The 20,218-nt window shown below is 38.4% G+C and overlaps 4 protein-coding genes across 4 annotated transcripts; all 4 read left to right on the forward strand.

Annotated features, from left to right (window-relative positions):
• The first annotated feature begins 234 nt into the window (after nt 1-234).
• On the forward strand, nt 235-1,809 carry LOC147294556 (ABC transporter B family member 4-like). The gene is made up of 4 exons (XM_086231202.1): nt 235-423; nt 505-726; nt 811-1,049; nt 1,257-1,809. Exons 1-4 carry the CDS (start codon nt 241-243, stop codon nt 1,807-1,809), a joined length of 1,197 nt encoding a protein of 398 aa, XP_086087328.1. The 5' UTR covers nt 235-240.
• Nucleotides 1,810-2,590: 781 nt separating this feature from the next.
• On the forward strand, nt 2,591-5,244 carry LOC147294557 (ABC transporter B family member 21-like). Its single transcript, XM_086233545.1, has 5 exons — nt 2,591-3,237; nt 3,472-3,738; nt 3,875-4,138; nt 4,252-4,545; nt 4,717-5,244. The coding sequence occupies exons 1-5, from the start codon at nt 2,947-2,949 to the stop codon at nt 5,068-5,070; spliced, it is 1,470 nt and encodes a 489-aa protein (XP_086089671.1). The 5' UTR covers nt 2,591-2,946; the 3' UTR covers nt 5,071-5,244.
• Nucleotides 5,245-10,509: 5,265 nt separating this feature from the next.
• LOC147294558 (hydroxyproline-rich glycoprotein family protein) lies at nt 10,510-14,972 on the forward strand. Its single transcript, XM_086232034.1, has 7 exons — nt 10,510-11,400; nt 11,621-12,043; nt 12,144-12,275; nt 12,695-12,876; nt 12,982-13,093; nt 13,410-13,553; nt 14,269-14,972. The coding sequence occupies exons 1-7, from the start codon at nt 10,825-10,827 to the stop codon at nt 14,380-14,382; spliced, it is 1,683 nt and encodes a 560-aa protein (XP_086088160.1). The 5' UTR covers nt 10,510-10,824; the 3' UTR covers nt 14,383-14,972.
• A 1,784-nt stretch (nt 14,973-16,756) lies between these two features.
• On the forward strand, nt 16,757-18,816 carry DGAT3 (diacylglycerol acyltransferase). The gene is made up of 2 exons (XM_086231963.1): nt 16,757-17,291; nt 17,743-18,816. The coding sequence occupies exons 1-2, from the start codon at nt 16,917-16,919 to the stop codon at nt 18,520-18,522; spliced, it is 1,155 nt and encodes a 384-aa protein (XP_086088089.1). The 5' UTR covers nt 16,757-16,916; the 3' UTR covers nt 18,523-18,816.
• Nucleotides 18,817-20,218: the final 1,402 nt, after the last annotated feature.

Here is a 20,218-nt window from a genome sequence, read left to right on the forward strand (position 1 = left end):
AGCAAGTCTCATATTTGCTAAATTGTGCTATATGTAACTATTATTAACTAGGTTTGACAGAAATAATTTGGCCAATTCAATATCCTCAGGTGTCTCTAAAGTACATTTACTTGGCTGTGGGGGCTGCTGCTGCTTCATTTCTACGTAAGTACACTAGGCTCCCTGCTGACATAAAACTTACCATCATCTGGTTAAGAGTTAGTTTGGCTTATTGGAAACTGAGATACTTATATTTGCTATATGCCAGAGATGTCTTGCTGGATGGTCACTGGAGAGAGACAGGCTGCACGAATAAGAAGTTTATACTTGAAAACAATATTGAGGCAAGATGTTGGCTTTTTTGATAAAGAAACTAACACTGGGGAAATTGTTGGGAGGATGTCAGGTGATACTGTGCTCATTCAAGAGGCCATGGGGGAGAAGGTATTTACATGCCACACAAAAGCTCTGAGTCGTTGCCATTTTCTCCAATAAACTCTCATTACTTTCATCTTCTTATTGCAGGTAGGAAGTTTTATCCAGTTAGTTGCAACATTCATAGGAGGCTTTATTATAGCATTTGTTAGGGGATGGCTTCTCACCCTTGTCATGCTATCTTCTATTCCCCCTCTTGTCTTCTCCGGTGCCATCATGAGCCTCATAATATCAAAGTTGGCATCCCGTGGACAAGCTGCTTATTCAGTGGGAGCAACTGTGGTTGAGCAGACAATTGGTTCAATCAGAACTGTATGCATACTTGTCTTAAAAGAACTTTTGATTAGTTATTTTTTCTTTGTATAGAACTAAAACTGAAGGGTATTCCTCATGCAGGTTGCATCATTTACAGGGGAAAAACAAGCTATAGCTAAGTACAACTCCTCATTAACTAAAGCTTACAAGTCTGGTGTACATGAGGGTTTGGCATCTGGGTTGGGTATTGGAACGGTTATGCTTATTATATTCTCTAGTTATGCTTTGGCCATATGGTTTGGCGGAAAAATGATTCTTGAAAAAGGATATAAAGGAGGAGATGTCATGAATGTAGTTTTCGCTGTGCTGACTGGCTCCTTGTAAGTTGCACTTTGTTAAATTTGGAAAACAAATTTGGTCACCTAGCATTATTGTACTAGTTAAACATGTTTGTATTTTTGTTTGCTCTTCAAGAATGGGATATTCAAAATCTACTGACTACTTCCCCTCCCCATTCACTCCAAAATTTGATATTTGAAGCTTCAGATATATGAAGATATGTAAATGTTTTTGCGATAAATTTTCAGGTCTCTTGGGCAGGCATCTCCATGCATGAGTGCATTTGCTGCTGGGCAAGCTGCAGCTTTTAAAATGTTTGAGACAATTGACAGAAAGCCGGAGATAGATGCTGCTGACACTAATGGGCGGCAATTAGAAGATATCCGTGGAGACATAGAACTGAGGGATGTTTATTTTAGTTATCCTGCAAGACCGGATGAACAAATATTCCGTGGATTTTCTCTCTCAATATCTAGTGGTGCAACTGTTGCTTTGGTTGGAGAGAGCGGAAGTGGTAAATCAACTGTAATCAGTTTGATTGAGAGATTTTATGACCCCCAAGCTGGTGAAGTTCTTATTGACAGTATTAATCTCAAAGAGTTCCAGCTGAAATGGATCAGACAGAAAATAGGCCTTGTCAGCCAGGAACCCGTTTTGTTTACTTCTAGCATTAAAGATAATATTGCCTATGGAAAGGATGGTGCAACTACTGAAGAAATAAGGGCTGCTGCTGAGCTTGCCAATGCTGCTAAATTCATAGACAAACTGCCTCAGGTTATATTAGTTTATAGTTTCCTCTAAGTTTGGGTAATTTTTCCTCTAATTTTGGGTACTCTACTCCAAGTTTGGGAAATAAGACATATCAAATGAATTATTTAATAACTTCAGATAATTTCAATAATTAAATTAACTCAACTCAACTCCACTTCCAATTTCATTTTTCTAATTGTGTGGTTTTGTGACTTGTGCATTTAGGGACTAGATACAATGGTTGGTGAGCATGGAACTCAGCTATCTGGGGGCCAAAAGCAGAGAGTTGCTATAGCTAGAGCAATTCTGAAAAATCCAAGAATTCTACTTTTAGATGAAGCCACAAGCGCTCTTGATGCAGAATCTGAGAGAGTTGTGCAGGAGGCACTGGACAGAATCATGATTAACAGGACTACTGTCATTGTAGCCCACCGCTTGAGCACAGTAAGGAATGCTGACACCATTGCTGTTATACATCGAGGAACAATTGTTGAAAAAGGTAATACATTGTCAATAGTTGAACAAGTTGTTACAATTCACCATATTCTTAATTCATGAGAACTGCACACACTGATCCTTTTCAACTGAGCAGGTCCACATTCTGAGTTAATTAAGGATCCTGATGGAGCATATAGCCAGCTTATACGGTTGCAAGAGATTAACAGTGTGTCAGAACCAAGTGCTGTAAATGATCAGGAAAGGCCAGATATTAACAGTGCGGATTCTCGAAGACATTCTAGTCAAAGATTTTCTTTCCTGCGATCCATAAGCCGGGGATCATCTGGAAGAGGAAATAGTGGTCGTCACTCATTCTCAAACTCATATGGTGTCCCCACTGGTGTCCTTGAATCAGCACCTGCGGAACTTGATAATTTTGCTTCAGCACCATCAGAAGTGCGTCAAGAAGTTTCACTCCGCCGCCTGGCTTACCTCAACAAGCCAGAGATCCCAGTGTTGCTTCTAGGTACTATAGCTGCAGCAGCCAATGGGGTAATATTACCTGTTTTTGGGATATTGTTATCAAGTGTAATCAAGACCTTCTTTGAGCCACCTGATCAACTCCGTAAGGATTCCAAGTTTTGGGCATCAATCTTGGTTGTTCTTGGAGTGGCATCTTTCTTAGCACAGCCATCAAGAGGATACCTTTTTTCTGTGGCGGGGTGCAAGTTAATAAGACGTGTCCGATCAATGTGCTTTAAGAGGGTGGTTTACATGGAAGTAAGTTGGTTTGATGAAGCTGAGCACTCAAGTGGTGCAATTGGTGCAAGGCTTTCTTCAGATGCTGCTTCTCTGCGAGGGCTGGTTGGAGATGCTTTAGGTTTGCTGGTTCAGAATACTGCAACCGCAATTGCTGGCTTGTGTATTGCATTTGTGGCAAATTGGCAACTCGCTCTTATAATCCTTGTTATGCTGCCTCTATTAGTAGTAAATGGATATGTGCAAGTCAAGTTCATGAAGGGATTCAGTGCAGATGCAAAGGTATTGCTCCAAAGTCCAAAGTTTTAAAAACTTTAGTAAACTTCTAGCTGATGCAGTCAAAACTTCATCCAACTGCAGTGAAAGGAAAAAGAAAAAAAAATTGGGAAAGAAGTCGTAAAATTAATCATCTTTCCGACCATGGATGAACTTAACAAGTGTTTTCATACATGACATATATAATCTACATACTAGACTAATTCTTTTTGACAATGCTGAAATTCTAAATGCTTGCAGAAAATGTACGAGGACGCAAGTCAAGTAGCCAATGATGCTGTGGGGAGTATTAGAACAATTGCTTCCTTTTGTGCTGAAGAGAAGGTGATTGAATTGTACAAGAAAAAATGTGAAGGCCCTATTAAGACAGGGATAAGGCAAGGGTTAGTTAGTGGGACAGGTTTTGGGATATCATTCTTTCTGCTATATTCTGTGTATGCCTGCAGTTTTTATGCTGGAGCCCGACTTGTTGCAGCTGGCAAGACAACATTTGGTGATGTTTTCCGGGTAAGTCCCTCTGCCTTCTGGTACAAATCTTTAATTTACTAGACTCGCGGCTGCTAAATAAGTACTCATTACGTAAGAATCAAATCTTTATAGTCCATTCAATCCATTGGTAATATTTTGCTCTCTTGGTTTGCAGGTTTTCTTTGCTCTCACTATGACAGCTATTGGAGTGTCTCAGTCGAGCTCCCTAGCCCCTGATGTAAGTAAAGGAAAGAGCTCTGCTTCTTCCATATTTGCAATTCTTGATGGGAAATCAAAAATAGACTCTAGTGATGACTCCGGAACAACCATAGAAAATGTGAAGGGAGAAATTGAACTTCGTCATGTCAGTTTCAAGTATCCGAATAGACCTAACGTGCAAATCTTCCAAGATCTTTGCTTGACCATTCATCATGGCAAGGTAACATAGTATAATGTATTATCATTTTACTCATTTTCAAGCAATGCATAAGATTTGGACCTCCTAGTCTAATTTAAGTTTCTGCAACTTACAATTTGAATTATGTTATGCAGACAGTTGCTCTGGTTGGAGAAAGTGGTTGTGGGAAGTCGACAGTGATCTCATTGCTGCAGAGATTTTACGACCCTGATTCGGGTCACATTACATTAGATGGAATCGAAATCCAAAAGCTACAGTTGAAGTGGTTGAGACAGCAAATGGGACTGGTGAGCCAGGAGCCTGTATTGTTTAATGACACTATCCGAGCCAACATTGCATATGGAAAGGAAGGGAATGCAACAGAAGCTGAAATTATAGCTGCAGCAGAATTGGCAAATGCCCACAAGTTCATCAGCAGTTTACAACAGGTAGGCACTGAACTATTAACAAGCTTGTCAATTTTTTTTTTTGGCTACAAACACTATAACAATCTTTTACCATGGTGCTGCATATATGAGAAGGACTAGTTGAAGAAAATTCACAATGTTAAATTCAGAATGTTGAAGATTGATGCATGTTAAGTTTGAAAAACAATGCAGGGTTATGATACAACAGTAGGAGAGCGAGGGGTTCAGTTGTCTGGTGGACAGAAGCAAAGGGTGGCAATTGCACGAGCTATAATGAAGGCACCAAAGATATTATTACTAGATGAAGCCACCAGTGCTCTTGATGCTGAATCCGAACGAGTGGTTCAAGATGCATTGGACCGAGTTATGGTGACTCGAACCACAGTGGTGGTTGCCCATCGGCTATCCACAATCAAGGGTGCAGATTTAATCGCAGTGGTAAAAAATGGAGTCATTGCAGAGAAGGGAAAGCATGAAACTTTGATCAATATCAAGGATGGCAATTATGCTTCTTTGGTAGCATTACATGCAAGTGCCTCATCTTAGAGAGCTTCTCTGTTCTTCTTTCCTAGATATGTAATGTTATTCAATTTTATGTAGAAGGTAAATTACCAAGACGCATAGATCATCCTTTTTCTTTCTTTATTTCTTGAAAGCTGCACTTGCAGCAATACAACAGATATGAATACAGTTCATTATAAAGTTGGATTGATTTACATACATTTTTCCCACTACATGATTTGGTATGTATCTCTTGAACAGCTTGAAAAACAAGAGCTTATTATTCCTTACGGCTTGAGTAACAAGGTTGCTTTTGTATTTCTCTTTATGTTATCAGTCAATCTACATCATTGAGAGAAAGGCAACCCTAGTAGTTGATTGATTAAGGGCTCATTCAATGTCATGTGTTTTGCCATTTTAAGCGATTTGAAGGTGTTGGTGCCTTTGACATCTGAAGTGCCCCCCTCAACAACCCTTTTTTCCATTTACAAAAACAACAAAAGTGGATTAAACCTCACTCCAAGTCTCCCAACAATATATACCATAGAAGACAAGTCAAGCCAACTTTCTTGTTTTGCAAGATCATACAAAACCCACATTCAGTATTTCATTTCAAAGCAATTGCTTGTTCTACATCTGCTTAATTAACGGATCATGCACATATATATGATTGGCCTGGTGACAGAGACTGCCATTGCCATCACAGAACCATTCACCGACCTCCGATCTGACCCACCACCAATTACAAACTCTGATATATATAATGCACAAAAAAGACATTTCGTCGACACCCGTGTGTAGTTGAAAAAGCTCAACGAGGAAAAAAAGGAGAGGGCAATCAGATTAGACTTTATTATCTGATATCCGATCCCCACATGAACTACAACGTTCTACCACCTCCCAAGTCTCAAACTACTTTATGGACTGGTTTTAAGGATCCAACTAGACAATTTTGTGTTTGTTGTTATTGAAAATAGAGATCATTTTAGCAAAAGTACTCTAACCTTGTCATAGTTGAGAATGTCACATTCAGTTTGTTCCAATTAAGTATCCCAAACTTTCTAGTTAGGCTCAATTAAGAATTTTCAGTCAAAAATATTAATTTTGAGTCATTTTACTAAAATTATCCGTTACAAAGTAAAAGTGATAGCATGTATAACTTACTCATTACACTTACACACCAGCAGATAATGATTAGAATATTATGAATATCTCATAAAATGACACCTTCATGATCAATTTTTAATAACAGGTAGTAACTCTGCAAGGGCAGATTTATTGAACAAAATTCTGATGGACCCAGGCCTCTTTATTCAATCATTGAGAAGAAAAAACCAATCTTTTGCACAAACAACTTTAAGATTTGGGTACTAGCTAGATCCCAAATTTAAAGTTTGTAAGAATATTTTTCCAGAACATGAGTAGAGTATTGTTTTGTCACAAGACATGTTAAATAACTTGCGTTCTTTAGCAACAAAATTAGATATCAACAAGTTGATAAATTAAGCACGTGATCAATTAGATGGGGTTTCAATCAACAACATTAATATTCAACCTTAGTTGTACACTTGTACTGAAAGCAAATATTAGAGAGTCGATGATGAGTCAATTTAATCAAAACAAAATTCAATATATGTATCATCTCCTTGTCATTGTACATACATGCCACAATGAACGCAACAAAGTTATATGACACATCATGTGATGTGGAAGTTGCACCTGATCTGACCCATATATCAATCAAACTCCTACTCCTACTCTTCTATATTATACATATCTTCTTAACTTGTTTATAATTTACAAGCATATATACTTCAAAGGGATCAATATCCCCTGCAGTTCTCATTCCGGCCCATCCAGATTTAATTTCCATATCTTATCAATTAGTTGATCATCATCGATCAATTGATCATTTCTAGTATACACACTCCCACTGCAATACAACCAAATTGAGAGACACTTGCATGGCGCCTGTTTCAATTTTCTGAAGGATATATGATGATATACAGCAGTTTGGGCTTATATGCATGTCTTTCAGGTACTGCTTATATACTCTGCATTTTAGATAACTAATATGTCTCTTTATTGTCTGTAGCTAAGACTTGCCTATTAAATTACTTGTACTTACTTTTTAAGACAGATTGTCTTGTTGTGCCCTTTCTCTCCTTTACATTTATTTGTTATTTTCTATGTTGGAGAGAATCGAAACTTTGATCCGTATATGTACCATATTTCTTTTTTTTTTGGCCAAGAATATATGTACCATATTTCTAACTTATTACTCCACCATCACTTATTCTTTGTTTGATTGTTGATTGACAGAGCCTCATTAGCGAAGAGAAATTATTATATGTATTTGATACACCGTTAAGTAATATAATAAATTCAAGGTGTTATAATATGAATGTATATTATTAATATTATATTCTATTAATATAAATATATGATATAATAATATTTTTACATATTAAATTGATTACACCATATAACAGTATAACAGATACACCTAATAATTTTTCTATTAACAAATCACCCCGAGCCATGTTAAGGTGGTCCTGAATTGGGTCGATATGAGACAAATACATAAGCTAATTAAGAAAATAACATTGGGTAGGTTTTCTTAGTTTGTAGTAATGAAGTGCATGTGCGGTGGACTTTCATATCCAGCGCATGCAGTAGTCCCAGACTGTTCACAAATCACAATTACTCTCTGTCTGTCACATGCACTGTTGCAACTATATACTTCACTCAGGTTAACAAGTTTCACGGGTGCCCTACATTCAATTCAGTGCTAGCACAGCTTGTATTGCATGTATTTGTACGTGTCGAAATTCAAATGGGCATGCTTGATGTATCACTAATTCCTAATTCACTATTAACTAAATTTCGAGCCCCTTTTCAAAATTCATCTTGATTCCCATTTCCATTTCTCTTAGTGTACTCTTATATCCATAATTTCCCATATGAGCTGTCCCTGTTAACATTAATTAACTAGTGATGAAAGAGGCCCATTGAAGGTCATCCCATCAAACCCATATATGTATTTATATTCACATGGGGTCACGTTGGAACTAGCTAGAAACCACTGTTTGTTATATGTTCACATGCAATTAATATGCATGCATCAATTGCAGTGGTTTAGAAGAATCAGAATAAATGCCTAAATGCTAGGCGCCTTTTTCATTATTCACTACTCGCAGGCCAGCCAGCACCAGCAGAGCAGAGCTACATTTCATCGGATGCAGGCCACGTGTATAGTTTGATTTCTAGCTCAAGTCCCTAATTAAGCCTATGATGGAAAGCAAGCACATAGAGAAAGAAAGAAAGAAAGAGTACTACTGTACTAGTACTGCTTTGATTTTCATTTGATTTGAGGGTTAAGTAAGGTATGGTGCTCATTACTTTAATTTATCTCCCTCCACAACTTTTGCTTTCTTGTGTCTTTTTATGTACTATATTTTCTCTAATCCATTGGTTCATCTTGCATTTCTCATCAGCCTAGCTATGGTGAGATTAACTGGTTGGAACTGTACATAACTACATACTAGCTTTTTGGCTTAGATAGCTAGCACTGGCATTTGCATATTAATTGCTTTGAGTCTTATAGATGTTGGTAACTTAATTTTGGGTCTGGAATATTATGTCCCCTAGGCCAGTCTTTTTATTTAAAAATTACCCTCTGATCCTCTAAGAAAATGCCTTTGGGAATTGGGATGTGAGTACTACTCCTCCATATATTTCTTATCTTTTGATCCTCAATGGAAATGGAGCTTTTAATCCATGGTCAAAATCTGCATATTTTTGTGTTGTTTTCCTTGGTAGATAAGACAGAGTTTGTATATTGTATTAATTAAGCCATCGCAATAGTGATTACATTGAGGAATTAAAAGAATATGGACCCCTGTATAAAAGTACACTTTCTGCTATCTTCCCTTTTCTTGCATCAAAAGGGAAATATATATCACCATATAGAGCCAACATTGGTTTCTTTTGTGTCTAGCTATTTCCTTGTGAGGACAAACCCATCTTTAACGCTGTAAGTGGAACCAGTACCACAAAGAGGGGAGTAAGACAACTCATTTGGAAAGCTAAGCATTACAAAGAAAGACCAATGCAATATCAAATATTGTTAGAAAACAAATTTATAAAACGAGTTTATAGCTTCACTAGTAGAACTCACTCTTACATTCACACATCCACGCCACCCGTTAGTTTTTTAGAAAACAAATTCATACTACCAGTTTAGAATTTCAATGGTAGACTCCTTTACTTCGAGAGATTATTGTGCATAATCATAATGCGATCATTTAGTATAATTAGTTCACGTGTTATGAATCTTATGGTATAAGTGAATAATATTAATATTATACGAATGCCACTTTTTTTTTTCTCGTAAGTAGAGTTTTACCTTAGAAAATAAATTCAAGTTGCTTAAAACACTATAAAAAAATGTCTTTTTTCTTCATTGAATTAGTAAGCTGAAATTCTTACAAAAGATCTTATAAATTTTTTTTAGTAAGTGAGGGTATCTTGGACCAACTTTTATTAAGTATGAGTGGATAAGTACACACTTCGGTCCAAATCTGTTCACCCAGAGAGTTGGTCTCTCACCAATAAAAAGGCATCTTGACAAAAAAAAAAAAAAACCAATAAAAATACATTAGTTTCATAAGGATGGCAAACATGCACCAACCTCTATTTAATTAAGCCAATGAAATTTGTCTGTGATCAGATTTATCAAGACTGACAAGACTTAATGGGCCATTATTGTGACTTGCAACCAACCATTTTGAGAGGGAGCAGTTTGAGCTTAGAAGACAACTTGAATGAATCAAAATCTTCCATTTTATGAGTGAATTATGATTGCGATTTACGCATTAAGAAATCACCGTTGGATTGCATATATTTGATTCAAGAAAGGGTACCATTTCTGCAGTGGTCGTCAATTTCCAATCATTCTCAGGAGTACTCATGACTCATGAGAATATATATAAATGTGTGCTTGTCGTATGTGTCACGGACCCATCTCTTATTATTACTGGTTCGACAACCTGAGCATGATGGACACATCATCATTTATAAGCAGGAGAGCAAATATTATAAAAGATGCTAAAAGCACGTTTGGCAACCCAGAATTATTGTATAAAAACCACTCGTTTTCAGTATTTAATGCAGGAAAAATGACAAAGAAAAACGCATAAAATTTGTGAATGGGGCACTTTCAAAGATTTGATCATTGGTTTCTATGAAAAAAAATTTAAAGGGTTCATGATTATTAACATCCCCAAGGGACGTTTCCTTCTTTCATAATTTAAAATTCAGAATAGGAAATTCTGGAATTGATGAATTTAATTAATCATAAGATGGATCATTTATGTGATCATCTAAAAGGACGGCTGTGACTTATTGATTTGCACCATAAAGTGGCCAAGAAATATGTATAAAGCACAATTCTTATTGAAAACTCAGTATGTGTACAGAAACTCAGAAGCACAAGCACAAGCACAAGCACAGGGACAATGGAATGGCAAAGATAAGTGGTTCTTTTGCCTCGTTTGGTAATTGGCATGGTCAATGAGCTAGGCATGTCTGTTGTGGGTTCTTGGGGCCATTGAAGAAAGTTGATACGAGTGGTTAAAACTTAAGTCAACTGCCGACCACATAAGTACCCTTTTGCAGCTTTGATATACCAAGCCACCAACATTGGATAGAATCTAACAGAAGACCCCATAAATCTCTGTTACATTATTGTTGTTGTTGGGGTTGCAGGTCCATTGAAAAAGACAACATCTTTAGGCCATGAGCACGAAGCAAGGGACACCACCACCATCTTCAGCGAAAGGTGAAAGCAAGTCTAACATGTCTCAGCTCACAACCCCATCTCGTCTCAGAGCTTCTTCCAAAGCAAAGGAGTCGCCAACTCCACCACCAAGAGCAAAGTCGGTGACCCCAGATGGGAATAGTGACAGTTACAGGGCTCGGAGGGCTCTTGGGCTCAACAAGCCTAAATCTGGAGAGCTGCAGGTGTTGGGATCTCAGAAAAGTAAGGAACTTGAAGAGGCTAAAGTTGTGGGTAGGCTTGGAAACCGCCAGGTGTTTGAGCAAAGTGCTAGGCCAAGGCGGCAGAGGCCTGTGGATCCTAATTGCAAGAGTAATGAAGATGACCCACATGGGAAAAACAAGGAATTGCAGGACAAACTTGATGTGAGCGAGACTTTGATCACGAGTTTGCAGGCTGAGGTTTTGGCTTTGAAGGCAGAGTTGGATAAGGCTCAGGGTTTGAACTTGGAGTTGCAGTCACAGAACAAAAAGCTCACTGAGGATCTTGCTGCTGCTGAAGCAAAGATAGCAGCAGCTTTTACCACTCGTGAACAGGTAAAGACATGAACTTTCATGGGTCTGTAATTGTTTTCCATGAAAAGGTGGTGCCTTTCTTGGTTGCAGCATGTTCTTAATATTCGATTTTGGAAATTTCTCTGTTAAGACTTTGTATGTGTTTCTGGCAGAAAATTCAATTTGGTTGTCTCAAAGTGCAATCTCATTATTTGTGATTTTAATTTAATTTAATTAAATTTTTTTTTTTCGCGGGCTGTAGCGGGAATCTAATGGAGGGTACCAGAGCCCTAAATTTAAAGACCTACAGAAACTCATCGCCAACAAACTAGAACGCTCAGTGGTAAAGAAAGAGGCTGTCAGTGAAACAAGTGCTATTAAAACACCACCAGCCCCACCACCAACATGTGCAGTTCCTAGAGTTGCAGCCACCCAATCCGGGCCACCACCTCCGCCTCCGCCTCTACCATCACTTCGACCACCACCCCCTCCCCCACCTCGGCCTTCAGCAAGAGTAACTACCACTCAGAAGTGTCCAGCACCTGTGGAATTTTATCACTCATTAAGAAAGCAAGAGGTGAAGAGGGATTCTCCAGAATCTAGAAACTATAATAAACCTGCAGCTATGAGTGCACATAATAGCATAGTTGGAGAAATTCAAAATCGTTCAGCACATCTGTTAGCTGTAAGCTTTTATGCTTTTGATGTCTAATTTCTTCTTATGTTTCTGCTGATTCTGCTCCAGCTTGAAGTTTTAATTGTTATCAAATGACAATTATTTCCAGATAAAAGCAGATGTTCAAACAAAAGGAGAGTTCATCAACGGCCTTATCCGGAAGGTGCTGGCTGCAGCATATACACATATCGAAGACGTTCTAAAGTTTGTGGATTGGCTTGATGGAGAACTCTCATCCTTGGTACCCTGTCCAACTCTCTTTAGTTTTACCAAATCAACAGAGTCATATTTTCTTTGTCATTGCATAAGGAGGTGTCAAGATTTATAGAATCAATTGCAACCATAGGATATATTTTATGGAGAGAATTGCTTGGCAACAATGTAACAAAGAGGATGTTGTAAAGTATCAGTAATCTGTTGGCCTCCCTAAGTAATGAGCATCAATGTAAGATGGTAGACCCTGTAGTCTGACCCTAATTCAACTGATCTTGCATTATTCTCAGCCATTTAGGTGGTTAATGCTAATCAGCCATCACCTAGAGTTTGGAAATCTTTGAAACTATGCACACTTAGGATTTTTTTAGCAAAAGGATTCTAACTGGCCCAGTGATTAGATACATGAGTAGGTGGATAAATCTAACCTTCTCACGTTTTCTACAGGCTGATGAACGGGCTGTCTTAAAGCATTTCAAGTGGCCTGAGAGGAAAGCTGACGCAATGCGAGAAGCTGCAATTGAATATCGTGACCTTAAACTGTTGGAAAGTGAGATTTCTTGTTATAAGGATGACACTAACATTCCATGTGCAGCTGCCTTAAAGAAGATGGCTGGCCTATTAGACAAGTAAGAACTATGTAAAATGTCTTCTATATGTTTTGTGAAGTTTAAAGGTATACCGCTTTCTAGGTCTGAATATTAACTTTTCCCTCCCTGGTCTCATTGTGTAAGGTCGGAGCGAAGCATACAAAGGTTAATCAAGTTGAGAACTTCCGTTATGCGCTCTTATCAGGAATGCAAAATCCCAACTGATTGGATGCTTGATTCTGGGATTGTGAGTAAGGTATGCTCTTTCTTGTGCTCCTATAATTTATGGGTGGTGTTAATAAAATTATGTTGTTTAATTGAGAAGTAGAGATTTCAACATGACACGAACCTTTTGAAAGTATCTTCACTTTGTTGGTAGATTTAACTTATTGCAGAGCTGTATTAGCATTTCTCCTGATTTTCTTAGTAACTCTGTTTTATCTCATCCCCTGTCAGTTGATGTTAGGAAGAATTTTCAAGTCTTGTGCACATCTTCATTTAGTGACTTTTACAGAAATTGCTTATGTTTCATTGTATTGAGGTGAATTGAAGTCATTCCCAAAATTGTGCAGATAAAGCAAGCATCCATGAGTCTGGCTAAAATTTACATGAAGAGAGTGACGTTAGAGCTTGAATCCTCTCGAAGTTCAGATAGAGAATCAAGTCAAGAATCTCTTCTGCTTCAGGGCGTGCATTTTGCATATAGGGCTCACCAGGTAATTCTTGTGTCCACAGTTTCTATTATGTTTATTTATTGCATGGATAGGAACTTTTTAATCACCTAACAAGAAGCCATAATGAATTCATAGAGAGAAAGTAAGGGCAATTGAATCAGGTTGCACTGGATATGTATGTGCTCCTGTTTCAGTTTTGGACAGAATATGTACAAGTCATACTTTCAATTGTTGTTTTTCCCAAGTATGACCATGAAAAGCAGAAATTTCTGTGTTTGCTTTGTAAGATCTCAGTTTATGACTTCATTGGTTACTATACTCTTCACTGGTCATTATTTGGGTGGTTTGGGTAAAATGGCATGGTTCCCACACATTTGTGAGCTGGCCTGCCTAATTTTTTTTATCGTTATGTAGTCATCTTAGGCTCCCCTGTCAACCAGATTTCTTGTCTGGGATTAACTACAAAGTTGCCTAAACTGAGAGATTTTCTTCTTTCTTGGTTCCAATTTTTCTTTTTCACAACAAGAAAGAGCTTTGATTATGGGATAAGCCAAACTTTCAACAAACCAACACTTCAAAAGATCTTTTAATTTTAGAAGCTGACTTCATGAGATGAATCACCCAGGGAATGCAATTTTTAACTTCTTGATCTCTTCTTAGATGTCCTAACTATCCTTTTTTAACCCCTCTAATCTGCTTAGATTGGCTATATTGTGGAGTTCTTTTCTGATTCTGTCCCTGGTATGCATGTCAACAGTTTGCTGGAGGTCTCGACGCTGAAACATTATGTGCTTTTGAAGAAATAAGACAACGAGTACCAGGAAACTTGGGAGGTTCTCAAGAGCTGTTGGCAGGCATAGCATCATCCTAACAAGCTACACCGAGAGATTTCTTGCCGCCAATTATAGGTTATAAGAAAATATAGTTCTTTTCTATGCCCCGTCGCTGCATTTTTCAATGTTCGCAAGAGGCTCATTTCCCAGCTGCAAGCAAAACTTGGACAATCTTGGCTGGAAAAGGTTTAAGATCCAGTTTTGCGAAACATTGAGAAGTGAATGATATTTCCACGAAGAACTGTTCAATGACTCATCAGATGGTTAATTTTCTGTCATTTGGTGTAAGAAAACCGGGTTCAACCTCCAACCTAGTGATGAAATGGGCTCTTCACCACTCATATATCCTGCTATATCAACTGACTAGGGTAACAGTTGCTGTAAAAGATGGCCTACTGATTATACTCCAGTCCGCTTTTTGTGCATAAACAATGTTCACTGTATTTAGTATAGGTCTCTAGTTGGTATAAGCAAGGTTACGGTTACAGTTTTTGAATAAAGCCTGGCTCAACTGCCTTTGGGAGTGTACCCTTTCTCCCCTCTGATTTTCGGTTAGCATATAAATGTAATTTGAAACTTGTGGTAGTGTGGTACGTTACAAAAGCTTGAATCATATATTTTCTTAGAATGTTTGGTGGCATTTGCCTACTTGCCCCACTGTCTTCTGTCCATGACATTTTCCAGCAAGATTATTAAAAAAAAAAAAAAAAAGAACAGTTGAATGATTTTGGCAAATTAGTAATATTATGATTACCAATTATTATTCCAACTTTAAATATCAACCAATGAGGTACAAAATGTGGTAGTTTCTTACTTTTATCATAAATAAATGAGGTTTTAAATAAGAACAAATAGAATATTGTCGTACTAGCTAGAATTGGTAAACTCTAGCTTAATTAAAATAAAATTGTTCAAGAAATAACGTACCTAGACTTGTTACAAAACCATTTAAACATAAAAAATAAAAAAGTTTGCATGCTTAAGACTTTTCAAGGTTTGTGCGCGGTTCTCTTCCCAATTCCTTTCTTCTTCTGTTCTTTTCTCTTCCATTCTCCTCTTCTTTTGGAAGTGCCTATTGCAATCCGTCCGACAAGAACCGGCACCGGGGGGCAGGCGGGCTGGGCGACCGCCTAGGGTCCAGGCAAATATAGGACCTCATTTTGGTCTACTAATTTTTAAGCTCATTAAAAAATAAAAAGTATTTTTTATTTATTTTTTTGTGTGGATTCAATCTTAATTTATTTTCTTGTTTTTAAGTCCATATTTGCACTTATCCTCCTTCAAATAAATGAGCCTCTCTTTTTAAAATAAAACAGTCCAATCTTTTTTGTTATAAATGAGTTTTTTTCTTTAAAATAAGACTTATTATATCAAAATAACATCTAACTTTTTTTCATTAGTTTTTTTGTTATCTCTCTCATTCTCTTATCTCTTTCCATGTCTTCTCTCTCTCTCTCTCTCTTTCGCTCCTGTTTTTTTTGCTCAATTATTTTTTCGTCTCTTCTTGACAAGTAGATTAAATCCCTCAAATTTGTTTTCTCCATATGATTTCAGGAGTCGGGAGTTTATTTGGCAAGAAGGCCATACAGCTTTTGCAACCAAGGCAGAGGCAGATGAAGAGGTAAGGAGTCACTCAGATTTTTGTTTCTCCTTTCACCGTCCTAAGATGTAGCCATTTGTTACATACTTACATGCATAAAGGATTAGTTTCATTTTTACCTTCCATAATAGTCTGATTCTCAGGGCCGGGAAAAAAATGATTTTCGCAATTATTGCTATAGTAGTTATTTAAATTGTAAAAAAAATTTTATTATGATATTATTAATTGAGAATCATCCGAGTAAAAAATATAACATGGATTTTATTTGTAGAAAGTAAATCTATTTATCACCGCAACTTTTTAGATGATTTTGATTATTATTAAAGACGGTAAAATAGATTTTAGAATAATTAACTTAAAAATATATGTAAAAATTATTTTTTCATTATTTTTAAATTTATTTTTTCACATTTAAGGACGGAAAATTTAGTATAAAAACTTCTAATTTAACAAAAAAATTGAACAAACTTTGGGTGGCATTTGATAAAAAAAAAAAAAAATGTGAGTGATATTTGTGTACACTCACTATAGTATGGAGTGATATTTGTGTAAAAAACCCTTGAAAGTAAAGAAACTTGAGGTCAAAGTGATAAAAGAAATGCCTACTTGGCAGCATACGTGGCACCATGTGGCTTCAATCTCTACCAGCGGATGGAATCGAGGGTGAGGGCTTACCCCATTCGCGTGGGAAACCGAACACGGTCACAAGCCCCCAGGTGCTGACCACCCGCCAACTCCACGCCATCACCCACCAATCAAAAAACGCCAGCGTGTTGAGTCGGCTAAATCCGAAGCCTTCTTCGTCATTTCTCTCCCTTGTAATACAAGGAAAATCTTACGCAGACAACAGCTCTGGTCATTTCACCATTTACGAGGACAAGGGGATTCTCTTTCATCTTCTGCTCTGTTTCACGCTTTGGTTCGTGGTAGGGTTTGAGGTTTCCCCAATTTCACCGTAGAAATCACAAACACATGGAGGTCTCCGGCGTCGTTTCGCGGCAGGTTCCGTGCTTCTCCTCCGGCGCCGGAATCGATTCCCGTTCTTCCAAGCCGTCGTTTCCCAGCGAGCTTCGGGTTCGGGGTAGTAGAGATTTTGGGGTTTCTTTGAGAACCGGAAGGTCTGGTGGGCATGTGAGTGTGAATTCTGGGTTTTGCGATGATGGGCATGTGCAGTATTATTGTGTGGGTCGACCCAGGTGTGGTGGTGGGAAGAAGGAGAAGGAGATTAAGAAGAAGTTGAAGTTGCTCAAAGCGTTGTCGAAGGACTTGTCCGCGTCTTCTCGGATGGCTTTTGGGTTGGAGTCTAAGGAAGGTTTGATCCCTCAAGTTCAAGGGCAGCTCATCGCGGTATATGTTTTGTTTGTTTTCGTTTTATTTCTCTTCTTTTCTTCATCTTGGTTTGGGTTGTTTAAGCTGTTGTAGTTGTTTTAGATGAATTGGGTTCTATACTTCTATGCATTCGCTTGTTTTTCATGCTCAAAATCCACCAATATGTCTTGTTTTCCCTTTTTTATGTTTTGAGTTATTTGGATATGTCATGTCTTGTATATGGTAGTGATGGTAGTGATCATTAGCATAGTTTAGATCGAATCTCGATTTATGTAATTGGACTGGTCAATGGTCATATGCATGATAAAGGCTATGTTTTTTTTTTTTTTTTTTTGTGTGTATGTATCTAAGAATTGGTTTATTGTATGAAGAATTTGTTTGATATGCCTTGATTTTACTGAAATGGGTTTTTGGTACTGCTGATTTGTTAAACTTCATGGATTTAATGTTTAATTTGCTTTGTATACAGGAAGGTGCAGAGATTTTACTAAAACAATTGGAAGAGCTAAGAGTAGAGGAGAAGGAATCGAAGAAAAAGAGGAAAGAAGAGAAGGCCAAGCTTAAAGCCGCAAAGATGAAAACCATGGGCAGTGAATCATCATCATCTGAATCATCTGAATCAAGTGACAGTGAATGCGGGGAGGTGATTGACATGAACCGCCTGCGAGGTGAAGTCCCCGCGCAACCAATGCTAGATGATTTGCAGCCAGTTACTCATCAAGAAGGGGCATTATTGACCCAGCTGAGCTCACTAACCACTCATCAGGGGAACACAACAGTGGAACATGGCATTGAAATTCGCAGTTTACAGAATGAAGAAGAAGAATGCTTCACTGGAACTAGTACTAGTTGTAGCAACAGTGGTAGTATTGGCCATAATGATGCATGCAGTAGCTCAGTTATGGAAGCACCTGCTATGAGGGTTGAGGTGTGCATGGGTAACAAGTGCAAGAAATCAGGAGGTGGAGCATTGTTGGAAGAATTTGAAAGGGTGATGGGTGTTGAAGGAAGTGTTGTTGGGTGCAAGTGCATGGGCAAATGCAAAAATGGTCCTAATGTGAGGATTTTGAATTCTGTAGATGGGATTCAATCTGAAGGAATAGTAGAAGATTCTGTTAGGAATCCCACTAATCCTTTGTACATTGGAGTTGGCCTTGAAGATGTGAGCCTCATTGTGGCTGGTTTACTTGGGGAAGACAGGAAGGATTTGGGGCTTGTTTCCTGCAGCTTAGAGAAGCCTCTTTACTGATCTGCAATGAATGAATATGGATTGAAATTGAATTGTTTCTTTCTTTTGTTGTATACTTCTATGTCTTATGACTTGTAGGTCCTAGTTTTTTTTATCAGTATAAATGTAAATAAACAGATGGTCAATTCTTCATCTCTCTAGTTTCATCAATTTATTCATAGGGTATATCCCCAAGGCCTGTATGTTTTCCAAGAATTGGGTTTTGTGGTTGTGTTATTTTGAGGTACACATATAATGTTGAATGAAAGTATGGCACAACTTAATGGATGGTGCTAATTCTCAATATTCTATTTCTATATGCAGATCATGCAGCTAACTTTCTAGTCAAAGAAAAGAAACGAATAAAAGAGTCATACAGCTAACTTGCACGTGAAATTGTACTATGAAATGTATTCTTAATCTTGCCCAAAAAAAAGAAATGTATTCTCAATATTCTATTTCCATGTGCTTGCGATGAATGCACATGTTATGTTTCAACGGCGCGCCTTATTTTTAGTGAGAATCCATTTCATTCGACACCATTTATTTGTTGTCCTAGGAACCAATTTGAGTTTAATAATTTGAAGTCTACAAACCCTGATCACGTTTATGCATTTTAATACACATAATATGTTTGTGCTTTGTGGTCTTTATTTAGAAATTTTTGAAAACTAATCCTTTTTGGTTTTTATCAAGGACTTTTAACTCTTTTTTAATTTTAAAAATTTGACTCTTAAGTAGTGCTCAAATTCTCCTCGAGGAATGCTCAAACACCCTTGAGCACTACTCGGGAGTCTTACTTGAGGGATATTTGAGCATTTCTCGAAAGGAGCTCGAGTACACTCTTCAATACTTTTTCACAAATATTGGATTCAAATAGGGGGGGGGGCTATGCACACCACCCTAATCCACTAAGTTGACCACCCCACTTAAATTTTTGCCCCTTTGTGCCCATTTTGCCCCTGCATTAAAAAAAAAAAAACCATCTCCACTTTGGCCGGCCACCCCTCCCCGCCGCTGGCGCAACCCCACCCCCTCCCCACCGCCGGCGCGACCCCACCTCTCCCCTTCGCCGGTCGACCCCACCCCTCCCAGGCGAAGACCCACCCACCCAGGTGAAGACCCACCCACCCAGGCGAAGACCCGATCGGCCCAGGCGAAGACCCGACGACCCCTCGCCGGCGATCTTCCTTTTCCGGCAGAGTTGAGACGCCGGACCACTTGGGTTTTGTTCCCCAGGTCACGGCGAGTCCAACGGTGGTCTTCCCTTGTTCATCCGACCACCGTGCGCGGCTAATCGACGTCGTGACCCAATCGGCCCTTCGTCGGCGATCTTCCTTTTCCGGCGAAGTTGAGACGCCGGACCACTTGGGTTTTGTTCCCCAGGTCACGGCGAGTCCAACGGTGGTCTTCCCTTGTTCATCCGACCACCGTGCGCGGCTAATCGACGTCGTGAAGCTCCGCGGCGGCGGAGAGAGATGGCCGGCCAAAATTGGAGAAATGGTTTTTTTTTTTTAATGCAGGGGCAAAATGGGCACAAAGGGGTAAAAATTTAAGTGGGGTGGTCAACTTAGTGGATTAGGGTGGTGTGAATAGCCCCCCCCTTCAAATAGAAATAAATCTCAGGGATAAAAAGTGTGCATATGTGTAAGTTAACTCTGTAATAATATGCGAATCCCAAAGTACCTCACATTTATGGAATGTGGAGGAGGATACT

Source organism: Dryas octopetala, chromosome 2, assembly GCF_963921425.1.
Source record: "Dryas octopetala chromosome 2, drDryOcto1.1, whole genome shotgun sequence".
Taxonomy (NCBI): domain Eukaryota; kingdom Viridiplantae; phylum Streptophyta; class Magnoliopsida; order Rosales; family Rosaceae; genus Dryas; species Dryas octopetala.

Bases quoted from the DNA above. Each gene is read 5' to 3' on its own strand.
- LOC147294556 (XM_086231202.1), top strand. From the start codon at position 241: ATGCCAGAGATGTCTTGCTGGATGGTCACTGGAGAGAGACAGGCTGCA. The intron at 424-504 runs GTATTTACATGC...TTCTTATTGCAG, and splicing joins AAGAGGCCATGGGGGAGAAG to GTAGGAAGTTTTATCCAGTT. The intron at 727-810 runs GTATGCATACTT...TTCCTCATGCAG, and splicing joins CAATTGGTTCAATCAGAACT to GTTGCATCATTTACAGGGGA.
- LOC147294557 (XM_086233545.1), top strand. From the start codon at position 2,947: ATGTGCTTTAAGAGGGTGGTTTACATGGAAGTAAGTTGGTTTGATGAA. The intron at 3,739-3,874 runs GTAAGTCCCTCT...CTTGGTTTGCAG, and splicing joins CATTTGGTGATGTTTTCCGG to GTTTTCTTTGCTCTCACTAT. The intron at 4,139-4,251 runs GTAACATAGTAT...TATGTTATGCAG, and splicing joins TGACCATTCATCATGGCAAG to ACAGTTGCTCTGGTTGGAGA.
- LOC147294558 (XM_086232034.1), top strand. From the start codon at position 10,825: ATGAGCACGAAGCAAGGGACACCACCACCATCTTCAGCGAAAGGTGAA. The intron at 12,044-12,143 runs GTAAGCTTTTAT...AATTATTTCCAG, and splicing joins GTTCAGCACATCTGTTAGCT to ATAAAAGCAGATGTTCAAAC. The intron at 12,276-12,694 runs GTACCCTGTCCA...CGTTTTCTACAG, and splicing joins ATGGAGAACTCTCATCCTTG to GCTGATGAACGGGCTGTCTT.
- DGAT3 (XM_086231963.1), top strand. From the start codon at position 16,917: ATGGAGGTCTCCGGCGTCGTTTCGCGGCAGGTTCCGTGCTTCTCCTCC. The intron at 17,292-17,742 runs GTATATGTTTTG...CTTTGTATACAG, and splicing joins TTCAAGGGCAGCTCATCGCG to GAAGGTGCAGAGATTTTACT.